Source organism: Magnolia sinica, chromosome 12 (genome assembly GCF_029962835.1).
Source record: "Magnolia sinica isolate HGM2019 chromosome 12, MsV1, whole genome shotgun sequence".
Taxonomy (NCBI): Eukaryota; Viridiplantae; Streptophyta; class Magnoliopsida; order Magnoliales; family Magnoliaceae; genus Magnolia; species Magnolia sinica.
The window spans coordinates 52,801,927-52,825,851 of record NC_080584.1 but is presented as its reverse complement, the minus strand read 5'-3'; the positions used below and the strand labels follow the sequence as shown (position 1 = coordinate 52,825,851).

The window sequence follows — 23,925 nt, the reverse complement described above, 5'->3', positions numbered from 1 at the left end:
AAATACCCAAAATACCATATTTAGGTAGGTCGGGTTGTGATGGATGAAAGGAATATACTCACATGCCCTCAACACTATAATAAAGGTAAAATACAAAATATATTTATCCAATTCAACCCTAATTGGAGAGTGTAATTGTATTGCTATTTAATAAGCAAAAACACATTGTTTACATTTCTACTAAGTAGGGATTACAACAAAATTTGATAAGCACTATTTCTTGAATGCATTGGTTATCTTGGAGACAGGGAAATATGATAAGCTGTTGTTGTAGTGGGCCATCATGAGGTGGTCGGCCATCTCTTGACAGTACACTAATAGGTATCAATCAGTTTATGTGAGGATCCTTATGCTTGCTCCGTTGTAAAAATAAAAATAAAAATAAATAAATAAATCAGTTTATGTGAGCTTTCACATTCTACTGTTCCCCACAAAAAATCAGTTTATGTGAGCTTTCACATTCTAGTGTTCCCCACCCAAGAGATGATCAGCCTGATTTCATACCTGGTGATGATCATTGTGTGGCCCACCTTTTGCATGGATTGGATATTCTACACATGTCACACGTTGGCGGGAAAGAAATGGCAGTATGTGAACGGTCACATAGAGCCGCGGTAAGTGATCATTTCATTACATTTTTTAAAAACCATGTATCACTTGTTCATGCAAAACTTATAGTTTTCTTCCATTCAAATATTAGAATATGCTCTTTTTATCTACTATTGAGCTGTGTGCTTAAAAATAGCATATCTGGGCCCACTACTCTTTTGGAAAATTACGTTGAAATGCTTATCGAGATATGGATAAGCAACCCTCTGTACCATACACGTGTCACCGTTTGATTTCCTTTTGTTTAGGGAATGATTTAGTACAAGTTGTACCTAGGCTTGCGACGCAACTAATTTCTTGGGACATGTTAGGCAACCAAATCGTTAATGTGGACCCTACATTCGATCGAGATGAGTCCTGACAGGCAATGATACCAATAGCGCAGTGACCAGACAATCATAAAAATTCAATCAATATCATACAAAATATGGATGGTCAAGATCAAGCGGGGAACATAGGTAGCTTCAATTCGGAAAATCTATTTGCTGGACCAAAACCTTGGATTGTTATGATTCTAGAGAAACATGATGATCAGATGATGTTAACCATCTAATATATCTATGTGCTGGACCTGATGCCGTTCCTCAGTGGCCGACTCTCAAGAGTTTCAACACGAGGTCATGAGGGTGTGCGTATAAAATAAGTAAAAAGAAAGAAAGAGAGAAAAAAGAAGAAGTAGATGATGTTAACCATGCAGGTAGTTTTAAAATCAGATTTCCATACAAGTACAAGATCATCCACCCTTTAAAATTATACAAAGATATTACTGAGTTTCCTAGCATTTATTTGTTTCTTTTTCTTTTAAATGCATTGAGGAGTAAAGAAAAACAGCAAGCATTGTCTAAAGAAATTTTAATAAAAAGCAAAGCTCCAGTGTTCTCTCAGAGCACTATAAGCTATAGAGATCCTTGTTGCATCTGTTCACTTCAACAATCCAATTGATTATTCTGAACTGTCCATTAAGTTCAGAACACATTTCATGAGACACTACCCAAAAATTGCACTCATTGGATTGATCTAATCCACCTTAATGTGGTCTTATTTTTTGTAGCCATATATCCTCTTACAAAGCCACTGATGGAATGGTTATGAGTGCCCGACGAAAGTAATTCCTTAGAATCATAAGGAATCCATGATGATTCCTAATAAATAGATGGATCAAATTGTCAATTGGACCTATTTTCTTTAAATGATCTTGAACATTCCTATTTAGGGCCCTTAATTAAATGGTTAATATTTGTTAGATCGGTGTGAATTTTTCATGGTAGTCCACGAAATGAGATTTGGACCTAATGAGACTTATAGTCCTCTGAGAGTACTAGAGCATTTCTCGATGAAATTGAGGAGTAGAATACTGTTGGGATTCGGGACTGCGGAATCACACAGATCTAGATCTAGGATAGTAATCCAATGATACCAAGCACACACAAGAGAACACAGATTTAACGTGGAAAACCATTGTGGGAAAAAACCACGGCACAAATCGACAGATCTCCACTGTGAAAATAGAAATTACAAAGAGAGAGAACTTACCCGATTCAAACAACCTCAAATATCACCCTTGCTACACCCTTTAGAAACCCTAAAATCCTTTTAGGAACCCTTGAAATTCCTTTAGAGAGCCTTAGAATACCTCTCAATCCTGCATACACTCCTTTATATAAGTTTAGAAAGAAGTAGAATCGGAATAGGAAACAAAAATCGTAAAATCTGCGTTTTCATAGAAAATCTACATAAAAACTTCGATGTCATCGACGGTCCATCGATGTCATAAAAAACGGACCAAAACTGTCCAGCAACCAGGTGTGAAAAATTCTGAAAATTCTTGATGGAATCAAGCAACTTTCGATGTCATTGACGACTGACTTTGATGACATCGAAACCTGGTCAATGTCATTGACAGACCAACAAACAGATTTAAGACATCTGTTCATAACAATCTCCACCATGTATTCAATATTTAACCGTGTAGCTTCTTGTCCTCTTCTTTCATCTCTGCATCACATCATAACTTCTCTTGTACACTCTGTCCTTCTTTTATACCATCGCCAAGCTCAGAGAAGTTACATAGAATTTGAATTTCTCTGTAGGAAAGATCTAGGTGAGCATATTTGCCGGATCAAAATCCACGTGCTCAACCATCTTTGTTCATGTCTTCTCAAAAGGAAAGATGTAGTCTTCTTACCATCTCACCGCTACCCAATATTACTTACCGGGATACTTGGTCACAACACTGATAACCTGTGAAATAACCGGTCTAATCCAGACTATGATATACACTACCATCCACATTCGAATAAGGCTCATGAGATATTCTGCATTTCTTCATCTGTTTTAGGACATGTCCTGAGAAAAACTTGAGGAGAGATGTGTAGGGAATACTCTCCGGCTTTACCTGGCCTATCACATCCTTGATCAATACCTACACAAAAGGCATTCCTCCTGTGATTACCAAAGCCTACTCCTCTTTTAGTTTCAACGCCGAGAGCCATCTTTGCAGCCCCCCGATCCTTCATTCTGAATGTCCCACTTAACTGAGTCTTCAGTACATTGATTTCAGACATATCATAATTAGCGATCTGCATGTCATCAATTCCTAACTTACCATGAATAAATTAAACCACTTACCTAGGCAACAGGTCGTACTATGACCTCCTACAAAGTCTTTTCTCATCCCCTTTAACTTTGAACCGCCCTGGTTGCTTCATGTAGATCTGCTCTTCACTTTCCCTTGTAAAAGTGCAGACTCCACATCCATCCTTTTAGCTCAAGATTACATTGGCCAACTAGCGCCAATCACGAATCTAATAGACACCTGCTATATCGTCGGCGCGAATATCTCTAAGAAGCAGATCCCTTCTCTCTGAGCATAACCCTTTGCTACCAACCTTGCCCTGTATCTATGTTGTATCCTCTGAAGATCCACCTGCATCCAACCGCTTTCCGGCCCACTGAAAACTCCACTAGCTCCCATATGTCGGTCTGGTACAACAAATTCATCACATCGCCCATAGTTACCTTCCACTTCTCAGCACCAGGTTTACTTAGAGCTATCAGAATAGAAGATGAATCCTCTGTGATATTAGAGTTGTCCATGTACCACGCCAATATCCTGCGATCATGCCGTGTGATTCTTCTCACAGGTGGCTGCTCTACCTACTCTATATCCCTATTCGTGTGTCTCAGCCTTTCTACCTTGCCCGCTCATGTAGCCATGCCCAACATGCCACACATGTGCAAAGGTGAAATCCGCTATATCTATTGCAGCTCCACCTTTTGAAGTGCTTCCGATGAACCTGTACAAGTTACGGAGTCGTTGCGCTTTCATGATTACCTGTGCCCCCTTAGATACTTTAAGAGCACTATCAATACTTGTGTACTTGTATCCTTTTGCCTCAAGTACACCTAGAGAAATCAGATTTTACTTCAAATCAGGAACGTGCCTAACATCAGTCAAGGTACGCTCCATCTCATTAAACATCTTGATGCGCACTGAACCAACAACCACAACTTTACAAGTAATGCCATTGCCCAAAAAAACCTGTCCACCATCGCACTCCTTGTAGCTGGTGAACCAATTTCGATGAGGAGTCATGTGAAAAGATGCCCCTTTGTCTAGTATCCACTTGCCCTTACGATCATCGTATGACTGTTTGATCGTAGACACAAACAAAACATTATCATTATATCCACTCGATTCATCTGACATGGCAGTATTAGCCTCCCTGTACGAAGCCTCAGAATCTTTTCTCTTCGATTTAAGATTTTCACAATCCTTCTTCACATGTCCTTCCTTCCCATAATTCTAGCACTTTACCTTTCTTTTACCCTTGCCCTTGGATTTAGATCTAGAACCTGAAGAACTCGTACCATGTTCAGAATTCTTACCCCTTGTAAACAGTGCATTAGAAGATGTCCCCATGTCGCCATTTAGCTTTCTCATAGCCTTCCCTTAAAGAGCTGAGATAATGGTGTTAACACTCAAGGTTTTATTCGTGCTGCACATAGTGTCTTTAAATGACTCATATGACGCCGCGAGAGAATTCAACAACATATATGCTTGTTCTTCATCTTTCATCACTTCCTCCATATCAAGCAATTTGGAAACTAATTTATTAAAGTTGCTGATGTGAACCTCCAGATCTCCACCCTCTGCCATCTTGAAGTTATACCACTACCGCTTCAAGTGTAGGCGATTTTCTGAGAATTTTTTCACATAGATATCCTCTAACTTCGCCCATAACTTAGCCACAGTTTTCTCCCTCATGACGTTGTAGAGAACCTCATCCGTGAGACATAAATGGATCGATGATAATGCCTTCTTATCAAGAGTATTCTAATCATCATCAGTCATAGTAGACTTTCGCTCTTCAAGAGCACCATCTTCGCCTTGCTTGATTAAAGAACTCATCATCTTGATCTTCCATAACTTAAAATTATTTTTCCCTGAGTACTTCTCAATATCATACCTGGTGCTCGTCATTATTACTAATCCCTCAGATTCAGATTTGCCCTAACCTGTCTCTGATACTACTTGTTGGGATTTGGGGTGCGGAATCACACAGATCTAGATTTAGGATAGTAATCCAATGACACCAAGCGCACATAAGAGAACACAGATTTAACGTAGAAAACCCTTGTGGGAAAAAACCATGGCACAAAGCGACAAATCTTCACTATGAAAATAGAAATTACAAAGAGAGAAGACTTACCCGATTCGAACAACCTCGAATCTCACCCTTGCTACACCCTTTAGAAATCCTAAAATCCTTTTAGGAACCCTTGGAACTCCTTTAGAAAGCCTTAGAATACCTCTCAATCCTGCATACACCCCTTTATATAAGTTTAGAAAGAAGTAGAATCAGAATAGGAAACAAAAATCGTAAAATTTGCGTTTCCGTAGAAAATTTGCGTAAAAACTTCGATGTCATCGATGGTCCATCGATGTCATCGAAAACGGACCAAAACTATCTAGCGACCAGGGGTGAAATTTTTTAAAAATTCTCGATGGTATCGAGCAACCTTCAATGTCACCGACGACTGGTTTCGATGACATCGAAACCTGGTCGATGTCATCGATAGACCAACAGATAGATTTAAGACATTTGTTCATAACAAATACATCCCAACGCATTGCAATGTGATAAGTTCAGAACTTAACCCTTTGGATTTGGGTTGTCTTCTAATGATCTAAACCGTTTATACGATGTTTCTCAGATTCGATTATTTTAACTGATTGAAATCTGGCTCTTTTGCTTTGAAAATGGACGATGACTATAATCTTTGTCCAAAGGGTTGAAATATTCTATCTAAGAGCTTTCGAGGCATCCCCATCTATGGGAATCCCCAGATAAATAGTTTGGATCATTGGAAAGAACCCACTCAAATGGATAAAGTCCCATGAATCATGTTGAAATATGTTATAGATGTATTCGAGCAAACATCTAAAGAAAAAGGGTTGAATTTTTAGATTTTCTATGGTAAATTAAATCTTTAATTCTGAATGTGAATTTAGCAAAAGTCCAGAAATAGTTAGCTGGCTGAGGGTGATAAGAACACCAGGTTCTTTCACACCTCAGCTAAATGCAAGCAAAGAAAAACTAAGATTAGGTCGATTGAGTTGGAGTCTGGCCTGACCGTTGTCGACCCGGATGGCATCAAAGCCAAAGTGGTTAAGCACTTCCATGAGCTGTTCTACGATGCTAGCCCCAGGCAGTGCCTCTTGGCTAATATTCTAAGGGTCATCACTCCATCTAACAATGATCTGTTGATGCGTCCCCCTTCTCAGCAGGAAGTTCTTCAGGCTGCTCGCTCCTTGCCCTTGGACGGTGCGGCCGGGCCTGACGGATTTCTGGGTTCTTTCTTCATGGGATGCTGGGATATCATCGGCCAAGACATCCTTTGCGCAGTCCGCTTCCTCTTCAAAGGGGGATCATCATCTTGGCCAGGCTGACCCCTTTGCTTCCTTCCCTGATTTCCCCAGAGCAAGGCGCCTTCATCCAAGGCTACAACATTGCCTTGGCCTAGGAAATTTTTAGAAACATTAACAAAAAAGTCCGTGGTGGGAACGTTGTTTTGAAGCTCGACATGTAAAAGCATATGATCGGGTTAATTGGGTGTTTCTGAAGTCAATCTTGGAGGGTTTTGGATTTTGTGCCGCTTGGATCAGTCTGGTAGAAAAATGCTAGGCTAATTGCTGGTTCTCTATCCTTGTGAACAGTGAGGCTGTAAGTTTCTTCAAGTCCACCAGAGGTTTGAGGCAAGGCAACCCTATTTCACCAAGTCTTTTTATCCTCACTGCCGAAATGCTCTCTCATAGTATTAGGGCCTTAGTGGTGCAGGGTCTGTGTAAGTCTTTCCAGCTAAGGAGAGGCTGCCCCCCGCCCCCCACTCATCTCCTTTATGCTGATGACATGCTGCTTTTCTTGAATGGTGGGGTCGCCTCTTTGAATGCTACCAAGAACTTTCTTCAGGCCTACAAAAATGCTTCTAGTCAGAAGGTCAATCTCCAAAAAAGCTCATTCTTCTACTCTAGCAAGATCCCACGGTCCAGAATCTCCTTCATTGAAATGCAGCTGGGGATCGTCAGATCGATCGCCTGCCCAGTTTACATGGGGGGTTCCTGTTTGCACGGGGAGAGCAAGGAGGGCTCTGTTTCAACCCCTGATCAACAAGGTCATTGTGTGTATTGCTGGTTGGAAGGTGAGGGTCCTTTCACAGGCTGGTCGAACCATCTTGATTCAGCACGTCCTTAGGAGCATCCCTGTGTACACCATGGCTACAGTTCAGCTTCCTGCGTCCATGCTTGGGGAGTTAGAGAAGCATTTCGCCTCTTTCTTTTGGGGCTAGTCGAATGGTAAACGCAAGATTCATTGGTCGAAGCAGAAGGCGACCACTATCCCAAAGCGTGAGGGCAGGCTGAGTATCAGAAATTTGAAGGAAGTCATGCACGCCCTTGGGCTCAAGATGGCGTGGGCAGTCCGGCTCGGCAAGCAGCCTAGCCTGCGGGCCTCGTTGATGTGCTCCAAATACGGCAGCGATCTCCTCTCCGCTGACGCTGGTAGGCCCATATTGCAGGCTTCCCCTCTTTGGAGAAGAATCAGGTCGTTATTGCCTTCGCTGGATGGCCTGGTCCAGTTCCATGTGGGACATGGTGAAGCAAATCTCTGGTCGACTAACTGGACTGGGCTGGGTAGGCTCGATTCTTTGTTGGAAAGCCCCATCCCTCCCTCCCTATGCTCCTTGAGGATTTGCAACTTCATTGGTGTGGACGGACCTCTTCCTCCGTCGTCCGTTTTCTCCTATTTGCCCCAGGACATCATTCACTTCTTGTTCCAGGGCGGATTCTGCGTTTCCGAGGATGAGGCAGATAGTTTTTGGCCGTTTAAGCCTTCTGGCTACTTCTCAGTCAAATCTGCCTGGGAGAAGTGTCGTCATCACGATCAGCAAAAAGAGTGGGCTAAGTGGGTTTGGCACGTTAGAATGCCTCCGAAGCTCTCCATGTTCATGTGGAGGCTATTGCACAAGGCCATCCCGGTGGATGTCCGTGTCCAGTCTAAAGGGGCACGACTCGCTTCCTCCTGCGTTTGCTATGCGAGCATCAGGTCCTGCCAGCCTAATTGCGAATCTTTGGACCATCTTTTTGTTAGGAGCACCTTGGCAACCGACCTGTGGTGCTTCTTTGAAGCCACATTTGGTCTTACATCATCTACAACGCAGATGGTTCACTCCACATTGCATCATTGGTGGCTCCCCTCCCCAGCTAGAAGGCGGTTTGCTGTCTTACAGGGGTTGGCCCCTTGTTTCATTCTCTGGGAGATCTGGCGCACCAGAAATGTGGCTAAGTTTGAGGGTCTCGCCCCGCACCCCTCGTCAGTTATCGCCCGTGTGAAGTGGTGGCTTGCCACAGTGCATGGCAGCCCTGGTTCCCCTTTTTTGCCCTCCTTGTCTCCTCTCAGGTTGCTCGTTGAATTGAGCATTCCTCATAGCAGCCCATCGGGCTCTTCCTTAGAGGTGGTGAAGTGGAGGAGACTGCAATCAGGTTGGATTAAACTCAATGTGGACGGTTCGGCTCTTGGGAACCCAGGGCTATCTGGGGGTGGTGGCATCTGCCGGCGGGACAATGGTTCCCGGCCTTTTGCGTTCTCCATGGGATTTGGGGTGGGGTCCAACTCCATGGCTGAACTTCGGGCGATCGTGCATGGTTTACACCTCTGTATTGAGATGGGGTTCAACCAAATCGAGATTAAGTCCGACTCCAAATTGGTGGTGTCAGTGGTGAATGGCTCATCTTAGCCGAGTTGGCAATGGAGGTACTAGTTGCTAAGGATCCAGAGGCTTCAATTGAGGGCTGATGTGTCCATCGACCATATTTTCAGGGAAGGGAACAGGCCGACGGACAGGATGGTACGCAGAGGCTCGGAAGCCCAAGGGTACTTTTTCTCTTCCTCATCGAGCTGCCTCCCCCACGAGGTTAGGGGCCTTTTATTCCTAGATAGGGTCGGATTAGGTACTGTTCGGGAGGCCAATTCCTGTGGTCGTCGTAGATAGGGGTTCTTTTTGTAAGTCATATGATAGGCTTGTTGTTCGGGTCCTTTTTTCTTGAGCAGCCCGAAGCGTGAGTGCATTGTAATGCTCCTTCCCGAGTTGAATATATTTTGCCCTTCCAAAAAAATAATAATTTACACACACACACACACACACACACACACACGAAGAGAGTGAGGTACTAATGCTACATGCAGCCATCACCACCACTACTGAAATACAGTGAATTGATTGATCCTAGGGTGTGGCGTTTGTATAAGAGGGGACCATGGTTTGGTGATCCAGACTGCTGATTTGATAGGCCAAATCATGGATGATCTCTTTCACAGGATCTTTACCATCCAATCTTTGTCCTCTTATTTTCTGTTGAATATGCACTAATTTATATTTTTCCTCAACCGTATATTGTAATCATATGATCGGAAGCTTAGATCATTCTGATGGATGTAGTTTTCGATGGACCATCCATCTATAGTATGGACAATCGGATGAACGGTCAGGTTCAAGCAACTCCACTAACCGCTGGAAAGCTTGTACTAATTCTAATTAAATGAAAACAATAATATGATATTAGGAACGATAATGAAGCTAGATAATGGGAGTAAAAAGTTGGAAATCTGGAGTTTGGTAGCCGTCATTCGTTTCACCATAACCCCATGAAGGAAAAAATAAGCATAAGATGCTCTCTCTCTCTCTCTCTCTCTCTCTCTCGCAATTACAACCCCTTCCCTCTCAATAAATGCTATTGCACCCTCTCTCTAGCTCTGCAATTACTCCTCCCTGCCATATCTTCTCCACCTTTTCCCTTTCTCCTTCCTCTCTCCCTCTCTAATGGCTACTTCTCACCTCTTCTCTCCCTCCATGAAAACACCCACAAACAAAAATCCAATCAAAACCGTCTGAAAACCTCTCCCTTCGAATAAAAAAGGCCATTTATCCAAATACGCAATAGCCCAAACTGCAGATCTGATCCATATTATATAATCTTTCCAAAGATCCAAGAGGGTTGTTTTGATATGCATCAAAGCTTCTATATCAGTAAGTAATGTCACAAGAGAAAAAAAAATACATCGCCTTTTTCGACAGTTGATGATAAGAATCCCCATGTAACAAGGAAGTTTTCTCTTCTTATTTGTTCTCGCCTTTTTCGACAGTTGATGATAAGAATCTCCATGTAACAAGGAAGTTTTCTCTTCTTTTTTGTTCTTTGCAGATACATAGAGAGAGAGAGAGAGACTTGGATTCTCCGATATCTTCGCTGCTTATGTTGTCCTCTTCTTTTTTTTTAATCCTTTTTCTATTCTCCTTTTCTCTCTCTCGGATATTGTTTTAGAACGTTTGGAGGTTCTTTTTGAAAACAAGGGATAGAAGAAGAGTCAGTGTCTGCCTGTTTATTACATGTAAACAGGCCATTAGATTTTGCTCAGACGGACTCCAGAGAATCTAATCTATGCAACCAAACACCCCACAATAGAGAGAGAGAGAGAGAGAGAGAGAGAGAGAGAGAGAGAGAGAGAGAGAGCAAAAAGACATGCATGTGCGGTGATATATCCATTGATAGATAGTAGAAAGAGAGGAATTTTAGGGCTTTGGAGAGTAATATGCCGGCAGGGATGATGATTCCGGCGAGACACGTGCCGCCGATGATGGGGAGGGACGGGAAGGCAGGAGCAGGATTCGGGTCATCGGGTCTGACGCTTGGACAGGTCAGCGGCGGGTCAAATGCCCTTACTTTTTTTTTTTTCTCTTTCTTCATCTGCTTTGGTTTCTGCTTCATTATTGCTTTTGCGTTTTGGCAAATGCAATTGCATGTATGCATATGGTCTTGTTTTGTTTCTCTTCTTTCCCTTTTCTTATTCTGTTTTTTTTCGGTGATCAGAGAGAAATGGGGTTTGGGACGGGGGGATTAGACTTTTTGAAGGAAGATCTATCTCGAAATGAGAGAAAACGCTTTAGGTTCTTCTGGGCAGGAGAGAGAGTGGCTTCCAACCTTTTTGTACAGGTCTTAGAGAGAGGGGGAAAGAGAGAGAGAGAGAGAGAGAGAGAGAGAGAGAGAGAGAGCTCTCTCCCCTCCATTTTGTATCTGCTCTTACGAGAGAGCGTGTCCTGCTCTTCTACCCTTTCATACATATCAGAGGGGGAAACTCTTTCCCTTCCATTTTGTGTACTATTCTCTGAGAGAGAGAGAGAGAGAGAGAGAGAGAGAGAGAGAGAGAGAGAGAGAGCCGCTTTATTTTTTATTTTTTAAGGTTCATTTGTTATTTGGATCCCACACATGGGTTTTCCTTGAAACCTCTATTGCTGTAGTCATTCTTCTTCTTCAAGATCTTTTTCTTCTCCTTCAGTCCTTTTATTTCTCTTCAGATGCTTTACTTCTTTCTCTTGAGTAGTTGATTTGGATTCTTAAGTATCTATAGATACTAAAATCCATAGTTTGGGAATCTTATTAAGGATCTGTAGGTATTATAATATGTTCCAGCCAAACATGTTAGACGGCCAACATCAACATCATCAGCAACACCACCTCCTCCCTCTCGATATGACCCACACCCCGGAAAGTGAGATGGTCAAGTTGAGAGACGATGACTTCGAGAGCAAGTCCGGCAGCGACAACCTCGAAGGGATCTCTGGTGATGACCAAGATCCAAACCAAAGGCCAAAAAAGAAGCGCTACCATCGCCACACCCAGCATCAAATCCAAGAAATGGAAGCGTAAGCTCAGGAAAGGCAACCCATTTAGGATCTCTTCCTTGAAATCTTGATCCTTTGTTTCTTACCATCTCTTCTCTTTTCCGGTCAGATTCTTCAAGGAATGCCCGCATCCAGATGACAAGCAAAGGAAGGAGCTGAGCCGAGAGTTAGGGTTGGAACCTCTGCAAGTCAAGTTCTGGTTCCAAAACAAGCGAACCCAAATGAAGGTAAAATACGGCCTTTGACTATGCTATGAACTATAAAATAGCAAGTGTCTTTGAATTTGAGTATATCAGTTCTAGGAGAAGTATCTGTAATGCTATTTTATTCTTAGTTACATATGGAAAGGGGTTATTTCAAGTAACATATGCTGAGCTTGCTTTGCTAATATTAGCTCCTCTCTCTCTCTCTCTCTCTCTCTCTCTCTCTCTCTCTCTCTCTCTCTCTCTCCCTCCCTCCCTCCCTCCCTCCCTCCCTCTCTCTCTCTCTCTCTCTCTCTCTCTCTCTCGCAGACACAACATGAGCGCCATGAGAACACACAGCTGAGGGCTGAGAATGAGAAGCTTCGGGCAGAGAACATAAGATACAAAGAAGCTCTTAGCAATGCCTCTTGTCCCAACTGTGGCGGCCCAACTGCACTTGGTGAGATGTCATTCGACGAGCATCACTTAAGGATCGAGAATGCTCGTCTGAGAGAGGAGGTAAAGATGCTGAGAATTCGAATTCAAACTTAATCGCTCTAATTGCATTCTAGAGTGATTTATTAAGGGAAGTTCTTTGTTTCATTGTTTTAGATTGATCGGATATCTGGGATTGCTGCAAAGTATGTGGGGAAGCCGATGGTATCATATCCCCTTGCCCTTCCTCCAATTCCTTCACGGTCCCCACTGGATCTTGCAGTTGGAAACTTTGGGGTGCAGCCTGGCATGGGAGGGGAGATGTATGGAGCAGGTGATCTTCTTAGGTCGGTTTCTGGTCAGTCAGAAATAGAGAAGCCAATGGTGATTGAGCTTGCAGTTGCAGCCATGGAAGAGCTCATTAGGATCGCACAGCTCGGAGAACCCTTATGGTTGCCAGGCCTTGATGGTTCTATGGAGATTCTAAGCGAAGAAGAATACGTCCGGACATTTCCAAGGGGGATCGGGCCAAAACCTTTTGGGTTGAAATCAGAAGCTTCTCGGGAATCTGCCGTTGTGATCATGAATCATATAAACCTTGTCGAGATCCTTATGGATGTGGTAAGAAAAATTAATTTCAATTGCAGTTAAGGTGGATGTTTTGTGATTATGCATTGATGACGGTAGTTAGTTTTGCTTGTTATAATTCCTAGAATCAATGGGCGAATGTGTTCTCAAGCATTGTGTCAAGGGCTTTGACAGTAGAAGTTCTATCAACAGGAGTTGCAGGCAACTACAACGGAGCCCTGCAAGTGGTATTCTCCTGTCCTTCTCATCTTTTAGTGTTGAATTAAGGGTTTTATCATAACTATACCCACGATCGCTTCTTTAATATCTACTCAACATGAGAAGAAAGGAAGATTTTTTCATTGAATCTTTTTTTTTTTTTGTCCCGTCTTTGGGTTAAATTGCATTTGATTCATGAATTTTCAGATGTCCGCCGAATTCCAAGTGCCTTCACCACTGGTTCCAACTCGAGAGAGTTACTTCGTAAGGTACTGTAAACAGCATTCAGATGGAACTTGGGCAGTCGTCGACGTCTCTTTGGATAGTTTACGCCCTAGCCCAGTGTTGAGATGTCGAAGGAGGCCATCCGGTTGTTTGATCCAAGAAATGCCAAATGGGTACTCAAAGGTAAAAGAGTCAGGGATTTATGACAACCCAAATGTGGCTTTGGTTCATATTCAAAGATTAGTAATACCATTTATTTGTATAATTGTATAGGTTATATGGGTTGAACATGTCGAGTTTGATGACAGAGCTGTTCACAGTATATACAGGCCGCTTGTTAATTCTGGTCTTGCATTTGGTGCTAAACGATGGGTTGCCACTTTAGATCGACAATGCGAGCGCCTTGCAAGTGTTATGGCCAGTAACATTCCTGCTGGAGACGTTGGTGGTAATTGACCTTTTCTTCTCATGCTAAAATCGATATCTAAGCGGATCCATTCCTTGAAATCTTGAGATTTCTATTTTCTTAGGATCCGTCTGGGTTATGGGTCCTGCAAAATCAAGATTTACCTTAATCCTGATTTTGGTAGGACTGGCCCTCCATGTTTGTTTGTTTGTTTGTTTTTAAATAAATTAAAAAATAAAAATAAAAATGCCCCTCGATGTTCAATTCACACTAAATGACACTTTCCTTCTCATAAATGCAATTAAGGAAGTTTTAGGAAAAGAAATAAGAAGGCAGCTAATTGCAATTATGTGGACAAAACAACCACTTGAGCATGGAGAAACCGACGTGGAGGGCATTAGGCCTACCAAAATTGGGATTAGACTATCCCGATTATGCGGGATCCCCTACTCAAACAGACCCTTAATCTCTTTTATATTTATGGTTTGGAATGTCTACCAAAAAAACTTTATCTCAGATCTCTAATTCTATTAATTTTGTGTGGGAAAGTGGATCACACAACATCAAACACAATTACAAGCATACATGCTTCTAGTCAGACTAGAAAACAATATGATAGCCAGACTAGAAAACAATATGAGCACAATATCAGGAGGAAATGGATCAGTGACACCATGCATATGGCGTCTCTAAAAATTTCATTCTTTCCGGTCATCAAGTGGGCCACATTTTACATTCAATGAGGATGGTTGGCCTATAATTTTTTAGCTGTCCATTGTTTGTATGTATTTGGCCCAACTAATGATTCCCTGAACCATACAGTATGGGGACTTATTCGGATCAAATCCTACTTTCCTGACTAGGCCAATGCATTTCTCTTTCACAAATGCTAGAACTGAAGTCGTAATCCCCCCAAAAATCCAAATTGCAATCAGCCATAATTTTGTTTGCTAAATACTTAGATATGGTGCATCCAAACACTATGGAATGAACCGTTGTTTCCGTGATTTTTACTTGAATTGGTATTTTGCAGTGATAACAAATCAAGATGGGAGAAAGAGCATGTTGAAGCTAGCTGAGAGGATGGTTATAAGCTTCTGTGCTGGTGTTAGTGCTTCTACAGCTCATACATGGACTACTCTATCAGGGAGCGGTGCTGAAGATGTCAGGGTTATGACCCGGAAGAGCATAGATGATCCAGGAAGACCTCCTGGCATTGTACTTAGTGCTGCTACTTCCTTCTGGCTTCCTGTCCCTCCTAAGAGAGTCTTCGAGTTCCTTAGAGATGAGAATTCCCGCAACGAGGTACTTGAAGCTCGAATTATTTGATTCTTTCATTGCAATTTTGCAGAATTCCAAACACCATGAATTTGAAAATCTCACAAATGAGCCCTGCTCAAGAGTGAACTCCTCAAGATCACCACCTTCATAACCCATATGTGCGCTTAGCATACGTGTGCAAGATCCATGTTGTTCATGGCGTGGGCCCCAAGCTACATAATGCCCTGGCTAAGTAGTCTCTAACTCCTCTCATCAGGTGGGTCACCTGGGTATGTGAAGAAATGGATGGTTGATGCCATTGAACCGGCAATCCGTGCTCTGGGTGTGTCACTTGTGTATGATAAAAATGGATGGTTTAAATAATTACAGCAGCTCTTGACACTCAATGTACAGATTCGCACACCTGATGAGTATAGACTGGCCTGATTGTTGGCCCAGGGAATTTTTCCGGTGGGACCCTCGGAATAAACGACTTAGATCTCACACCCATGTACACCTCCCACACGTTTGGTCTGAAAAGTTCTAAATCCTCTTGGCTGAATATCCTTCTATTTTCTCAACCCTGAAACTAACTTGATTGCCATTTTTTTTTTATTTTTTTTTATGTTAAATGTATTTATTTTTATACTAATAATATAAATATTGTAATCTATAGTATTGATATATAAACTTAAATCCATTAGATTTGTAACTCTATTTAAGTATTCATGCATTTATCCCAAAATGCCCTCAACCATCACATTGAAAACCTGCAAGGACCTCAAAAAATAAGTCAGTTGCACTCCTATCCCACAATGTACAAAGTAAACTAATGCTTAAATCCATTCGTTTTGTTTGCTGTGGCCCACCTGATTTGTTAAGCGGCTTGATTTTTTAGTCCAGAAAATCTAAGCAGTGTAGCCCACCTGATGCAAAGCTTAGATCTTGCATAAGCATTCCGTGTTGGCACATGTGCCTGCCTGTGTTTGGGCAGGGCTCCCACAAGTTTGAGGAATTAGAAAACTTCTTGTTCCTTTTGTGTTCCCATTAGTTAGATTGCAAATTATTCCATTTTATTCAATATACTTAATTATTTGTGGTTGTTTTTTTTTTTTTTTTTTGTAAATTGTTCCTTTTATGTTCTCACTAGTTAGATCACTCATTTTTAATAACATTAGAGGTTGTTTTACCATTTATTCCTGAAATAAGCTCATCTTCCTGGTCTTAAATACCTTCCATAGTTGTTCCATTCATTCCCAAAATGTCCCCACTATTAGATTTTCAGGGTGTTGATAGAATGCAGGGCCCACAAGACAGCTCCCATGCTAACTATTGGATCAAACATATGCTAGAGATGCAGGCCATTCACCACATGGAGTATCCTTTGAACATGCTTGGATTTAAAAAATAAAAATAAATAAATTGTCGATTGATAGATGAAGTTGGTCAAAATTATATGAAAAAAAAAATTAAAAAAAAATAGACGATTTTGGAAAGATTTCCAACCATCCAAGTACTGTGTAAATCTGTGTCTCCTCTAATGAGGGTTCTATGATTTGTTATTTTTTTTCATGGATGACTCAGATAAGTGACACATGTACCATCAAAAGATGTCATGCATCCTTGCATTCTATCAAAACCCTAAATTTGGAACCCTATTAACATCTTTTTTTTTTCCCCCCAAAATACCCATTGTTTAGATTTTCAAACCTACAGCCATATTACATGTTTATCACGCGACTTTGAGACGACGGGTTAATAACCGCTCAATTGTAACTTGCTTCTCGTATTGTCACATCTGGCTGAAAAACGAGGAAGTAAACACCTACAGCCGGTTGTACGCCACTAGAATAGTTATTTTACATTTGACCTAGAAAATACTAATCAATGCCTTTAAAATGGGTGGTAGGTTAAGGTAGGGTAACCTACAGCTGGTTGTAGGTGAACAATATTCTCTGAAAAGATGTACTGAGCCAAGGGGTGCACATCCTTTGGTAATCCAGACCATTGATCTGTTACTTTCCACCTTGGATGGACCTTAGCCCTAAAAATCTCCTCAACAGCACAATCATAACCTTTCTATTCGTGGGCTACACAAGGATGGATAAGAAGAGGATTGTGACAAATGCCCGGATTCAATTGAAAGAAGTCCCAAAATTGGTGGCTAGGATCTTCCAACTAAGGAGATTTTTGGGGCACGGTCCATTCATGGTGGGACCCATCAGAACAATGGTGCGGATTATCGGATCGTGATCCCACTAGTAAGAAATAAGACATGCATGGTACTTTACAAAGCCTTGGGTAGAGTATCTTATAATTCCTCTTAGATGGCTGGATAGATGCATGCATTCGTTGATAGACATGCATGTCCACCGGTGAATGCCCATGCAACATCAACGACTCCTTACATGCATGGTGACAAATCTCGATGGCAACTAATTTCTCGGCTTGACAATTTATCGGGATATTTTGAGATTTTAACGTTGTTCGCACTATATTACAATAAAATCTCCTTGGAAATAAAAAATTCAAAATATTTAGTATAAATTACTAAGTAATTTCAAATTTTGAATATACAAGCGTAAACTGAATTATTTTAACTCCAAAATTGCAGAAAAATAAAACCTAACCGGATTTTCAAAATCTCGCCGTATTCTCACGATAAAATCTTTTAATCAAAATTTCATGATAATTAATGTAGTTATATTGCTTAAATGCAGATATCATACATTCTTTCCTTATGATACATGCATCCACACATGAATAGTTGGAAGAGGAAATGATACTTGATAGACGACACGTGTCTTTGCACGTAAATGCGGTTTTCCTTTTGCAGAAAGTGGGACCCATGGTTTATTAATACATATCAGCGAAACCAAAGGCCTTCTCAGCGGCTCGTACTCATTTTTCATTTGAATGTGCATAGTCATTGTATTTCTCTTACTGACCATCTCTCTTTAGATCACAAATCAAACAGTTAAAATTGTCTTATTTTAATGTGCATAGCCCATCTACGGTGAGATGTAACAGATAAACGGTCTAGATTAACGAACCATATGACCATTTTGTGATAACCTCGAACACGCTTATACTGTACAAAGACAAAGGACGCGTATCTAATTTCTTCTGCTCGCTTTAATGAAGCTTGCCTGATGCAAAGCTCCTCTACCGATCTTTCTGCACGTTAATCTAAGATCCATGGAGACATTGGGCCCACCAACGGTAGATGTACGGATAGTAAAAACCAAACATCATTTTAATGGGCCTTACCATGGATGCCCAATGAAACATTGGACGATCCTATCCATCCAATGTCCGTGGTAGGGCCTCACATGGGATGGATCGACTTGCCCAATCAAAACTTGGAAGTCTTCCAATATGAATTCTCGATGTGTTGCCCACCAGATGGATGATCTGGATTGCTCCTACACCCTACATCTATGCACTGTCGATGGATGGTCTGGATTCACGGACCCTGCGTCAATGTACCGTGGCAAGGCCTCAATGTACTTTTTTTTTCTTTTATTTATTTATTTATAGTCCCTGGACAGTAAAGTTCATGTTGTTGAAGAAAACTAATGTTCTCATTAAATGTTGCATTGTGTGGATAATCACAGTGGGATATCCTTTCAAATGGTGGTGTCGTTCAAGAGATGGCCCACATTGCCAACGGCCGAGATCCGGGCAACTCCGTCTCTCTACTCCGTGTAAATGTAACTTCCCATTGTAATTAATTCGAATTTCAAAGTGAAGAATACCTAGTTTAAACTAACATATTTCATTCATCTTCTTCTTCTTCTTCGTTTTTTTTTTTTTTTCAATTTTAGAGTGCGAATTCGAACCAGAGCAATATGCTGATACTACAAGAGAGTTGCACTGACTCCACGGGCTCTTTCGTGATTTATGCTCCCGTCGACATTGTCGCGATGAATGTAGTTCTCAACGGTGGAGATCCAGACTACGTGGCACTCCTACCGTCCGGTTTTGCTATACTCCCAGATGGGCCCATGATGCATGGGGGAGGAAGTGGTGAGGTTGGGTCTGGTGGGTCGCTCCTGACCGTCGCATTTCAGATCTTGGTCGATTCTGTTCCAACGGCGAAGCTCTCTCTTGGGTCGGTTGCAACGGTTAACAGTCTCATTGCTTGCACCGTGGAAAGGATTAAGGCTGCGGTCACATGCGATAACAATGCATGAATCGGACGGGCGTTACAGAAAGGTAAGCTTATGAATCTGAGCTAACTTCTCTGGTAGAATTTCTTCTTCTTCTTCTTCTTTTTCTTCTTCTTCTTCTTATTCCTGGTTTTAGGGTTTCTAGTTTGGGTTACTTGGGGTTTAGGGAGGTTATGGGGTTTTAGGGTTTTGGACTGGTGTTATAAGAAATGAACTGGGATGAGTACTTCGGGGTTGAAGGGGTTTGGGGGTTTTAGGGTTTTGGACTTGTGCTGAAGGAAATGCACGGGTTTGGGGTTTTATGGTTTTGGACTTGTGTTGAAAGAAATGCACGGGTTTAGGGGTTTGAGGGTTTTGTATTTGTGTTGAAGGAAATGCACGAATTTGGGGTTTGAGGGTTTTGGACTTGTGTTGAAGGAAATGCACTGGTTTGGGGTTTTAGGGTTTTGGCTTGTGTTACAAGAAATGGACAGGGACGAGTATTTCTGCCTACGTTTCAAAATTGAAGTGGTTTTAGAGTGAATCCTTTTGTTGACTTACAAGTGAATTTGAACGGTAAACATGCGGGGTCCACCGTGAATGGCCACACTCCCAAAATCACATCAATCGGATTATTCTAGCCTTATGATCGGAGGGTTTTTGTTCGTTAAAAGTGGGCAGTCTTCATCGAACTCTGTTCATTTGCGGGTCACGGATGGACAGTTCAAATCGTTGGGATGGTTCTGATCGTGTGATTTTAGCATTGGGGCCACCAAAACACTAGGTGGCGTGCCCACCGGTGGACATGGATTTCCAGTGAAAGACTGTCGCCGGAAGTTCATGTGAGGCCAGGTGTGGCCCACTTTGATGTTTTTCAGAAATCCGCCGGTCCATCCGTTTTGTGAGCTCATTTTAGGACGTGCAATGAAAATGAGGCGGATCCAAAACTCAAGTGAGACATAAAATAGGAAACTGTGGGAATTCAATACCACCGTTGACATATTCCTATGACCACAAAAGTTTTGTATTTGGATAGAATTTTTGTGTTTTCACTTTATATAAACTGTTTGTACGGTGTATATAAACATCAAGATGGAGCCCAGGAAGGTTTAAATGGTAAGAATATCTCTTCCCAATTTTCCCTCTCGTGTGACTTACTTAAGTTTTGTTACCGTCTCATTTTTGGTTTCACGTCCTAAAATAATATAGTAAAACGGATGGATGGGGCAGATTTCTGAAAATCATCACAGTGGGCCCCACCTAGCATCCAGTGCATGAACTTCCTGCGAAAGGCTTTCGCAGGAAATCCGCGTCCCCAACCGGTAGGATTGAGCGGCAGGGAGAGAAAATAAATGTTGAATAATGGCGGGGTTTAGATGATACGGTGTGCACCCGAAGAACCCTAATCTGGTAGAGGCGCCTCTCCAGAGGACACTTGGCAGGGTGAGCGAATAATGTTCGCCCATATGGAGTGCCGTAGCATGGATGGTTTAGATCTAAATTTTCACTCCTTATTAAACAATCCTATCCATTTAAGTCAGTTAAGGGTGAAAAAAAGAAGTGAAAGGTCATATATGCAGTAGGGTGAACCGTAGAAATTTTTTTTTTTTAATGGATGGGATTGTCTCAGGGGTTCCACTTTAACATCTAAACCATCTTAAATGCATCCAAGTGGACCCAATAGATACATCACCCAGCCACGCAAAGAGACGGATCTACCGTAAATATATTACGGTTCTTCCGGCTCTACTGTGTCACCTGCAAGGGTGGTTTTACCGATGCCCTGATTTGTCTTCTAAGCCTTTTAAAGGTTTAAAGAGGTCTATGTTTAGGGTCTAAGGAATGTCATGGGTTTAGATTAGTATTTTTATACACGATCTGTTTTTGGACCATAACCTATCTCATGATCTGAAGATGCTACCACCAACCTCACGAACCTCTTCAGTTGAACGTCGACCGTTGCTGTATTTTTCTTCGTAACGGACTATTTGTATAACATAGAATGAAAGGTTAGGATTGTCCTATGGATGAGTTTTTGGGCCTTGGCCCGTCTACGGTGACATGAAAGACCATGGTCTACATCACTGAACCTTTGAACCTACCCATTCATATATCTAGGGTTTTGGGAAGGTTCAGTGCTCCTAGGATTCAGTGTATAACTATTTAAGGATATTAGGGTTTTCTCAAGCATTTAGACGCTTAGGATTTAGCGATTGAGGAAAAAACATTTACACTCTGGCATTGTGCTGGTTCATATGCATATGCGCTAGAAAATTTCATCAGTGTCATTTTGTGGGCCCACTTTCGTTAGTTCTTTAACAAAAACGTTACACTAAAAATATGCCTATGGTGGGAGATTATGAACATCTAATCAACGGTTAGAATGAAAAGAGTTGGTGGTCAGAACTCAACGGATGAGTTTCATTAATAATTAGCATGGTTCAATCAATTTGATTTTAGCATCGTCGTCTATTAAGATTGGGTCCAATGGTTTTTGCCGCTTGATTTGCTTGTGATGTGTATAATTTCTAAGTGCATGAATATGAAACATCACAGATTTGCAGAGCATCAAATAACTCTTCTTAGCATTTAAGAAACTCAGAGTTTTGAGAAAGTGTTTAGGGAAATTTTACGAGGGCTTCTATATGTTTATGGTTTATAAGAAATGTACCTATTTATACCCCTTAAGAATATGCTCACGCATGTAATCTCCCATTATGCACTTTGCATGCATGTAGCACGATTCAGAATGTCAAAATCATGGACCCCACTTTGATGGGGTGCACCCAAAAATCCCGTTGATCGGACGATCCTAAGCCTCTGATTGGTGAGCATTTTCTTGCTGATAATCAACTGTACATTTTTATGATCAATTGGTTGGTGGCCTAAACTGCTAGGATTAAAATTCTATGCAACGGTTGATTTAGGCCCCTATTACACACGTTTGGATCCAGCTACATGCATTCTACCTCTAAATGTTTCAATTCATCTATGTAAGTTTCCATATTCATGCATAGGATTGCACGAGTGCCAACTTCACGCATTCCCAACAAGGAATAAGCTCATGGGGTAGGGGCTGGGGATCAGGTGGAGTACACTATCTCTATTAGGTGGCCACCATTACTTGAATCTAGACCGTTAGTTATTCTTACAACCTCCATGTTTTCATACATGAGTGGCCTGACGTGCTAAACGACCCGTGGTCACGATTTAGGTAATGTTTTAAGTGTCCTCCACTTGATGAATGGTCCAGATCTCACACACGTTTGGGCAAATCCACAAAGAATTTCCCTCTTTCAAGTACTTACTGGCATTTTTCTTGTGGCTGACAGTGAGAAGAAAGAAGCAAAACAAGGTGGATTGGATTTTGGGCGGAAAGTGGTAAGTCAAGAACGCACCTTGGATGCTCCTTGCCACGTGGTGTTTTCGCTTTGTCCAGAAGCAGTGCAAAATGCTCTTCACACCACCATGCAAGGGTACTGGTTCGGGTATTGACTTTCCCTAGCGTTGACTTTGAGTTTGACTTTATGGCTTTGAATTCTCCCCACCATCATTATGCTTTTCTTTTTTTTTCGTTTTAGGGTTTTTTGACTTCTTAAATCTGCTAGAGATTGTGTTCTGTTTTTGTACCTTTTGCTTGTTTTCCCTTGTGTGGAGTTTTAATGGGAAGCCTTTAGTGTATGGAGATCTTAGAAGACAATGTCTTGTTTGTATCCCATTTCAAGAGCTTTGCAATGAATGTGTTTCTTCTGTGTTCTCCCTTTACATTTTCACTTGTTGCATGGTCGATTTTACTATGAGTTGCCAAGATCCGAACTGTCCGTTTTGACCTTGGATGGATTCCAGCTCAAAAACTGGACTGTTTAGGTGATCATGGTCCATTTGATTGATGTCCAGAAAATAGAGTTGGGGTTATGATGCTTTGGTTTGAACTATGATCCATCTTTAGTAGAGCAAATTAAAATCTTCCTAATTCCACCTGCATATAGAGCCGTCCAAATCTACAGATGGTCACACGTGCAGATTTGAAACGTTTATGATATTAGAGCATTCCCTAAACTTGGAAATAATGTGTAGATCTTCCTAACAGAAGAGACAATTTCACTATTCAGATGGGCCACAATCTACAAATTAAATTGACGGTTATGTTTTCTCTAGCCATTCATTTTTATGTAACCATTCATTTATTTTGATATCCTATCTCCCACTTTAGGTGTGAAATGGCTTCTTTGGTTTTTTTTTTTTCAAAAGGAGGGGTCATGCACCTATATCATTGAATGTGAACAGATGATGAACAGACTAGACTTTCCAGGTGGGCTACACAAGAATCAACTGGCCTCACCTATCATATTGCCTAATTTGGGAACGCAAAAAAGAAAAATAAAGACTATAGACACCTTGAGGAAATAAAGAATCAACCTGCCTTTCCTAACTGCAAAACATGGACTTCCCAAGCGAAACTTCTACTGAGACAACCTGAAATCCAGTACTACTCTCCTACACTGCAAACAACCGCATAGCATCATGCCGCTAACCAAAGAAAACTGCAACACACAGCAAGCACCAGACACAACCAGCAGCCTTCAAACACCAGCCCTGAAGCCCGCTTGCAGCAGAGGATCATCTATCTATG

At 41.6% G+C, this 23,925-nt stretch overlaps 1 protein-coding gene across 7 annotated transcripts; it reads left to right on the top strand.

The window, feature by feature from the left end:
• Nucleotides 1-9,874: 9,874 nt before the first annotated feature.
• Nucleotides 9,875-23,057, top strand: LOC131221379 (homeobox-leucine zipper protein ROC2-like). 7 transcript variants are annotated; one of them, XM_058216635.1, is made up of 13 exons: nt 9,875-10,194; nt 10,370-10,862; nt 11,636-11,868; nt 11,957-12,074; nt 12,360-12,548; nt 12,642-13,085; nt 13,178-13,279; nt 13,458-13,658; nt 13,749-13,923; nt 14,915-15,186; nt 18,759-18,848; nt 18,969-19,359; nt 22,625-23,057. In XM_058216635.1, the coding sequence occupies exons 2-12, from the start codon at nt 10,758-10,760 to the stop codon at nt 19,335-19,337; spliced, it is 2,298 nt and encodes a 765-aa protein (XP_058072618.1). In that variant the 5' UTR covers nt 9,875-10,194; nt 10,370-10,757; the 3' UTR covers nt 19,338-19,359; nt 22,625-23,057. The 7 variants fall into 7 exon arrangements, with proteins under 7 accessions (XP_058072618.1, XP_058072616.1, XP_058072617.1 ...); XM_058216633.1 differs by having other exon boundaries at nt 9,876-10,194; nt 18,759-18,854; XM_058216634.1 differs by having other exon boundaries at nt 9,876-10,198; nt 18,759-18,854.
• Nucleotides 23,058-23,925: the final 868 nt, after the last annotated feature.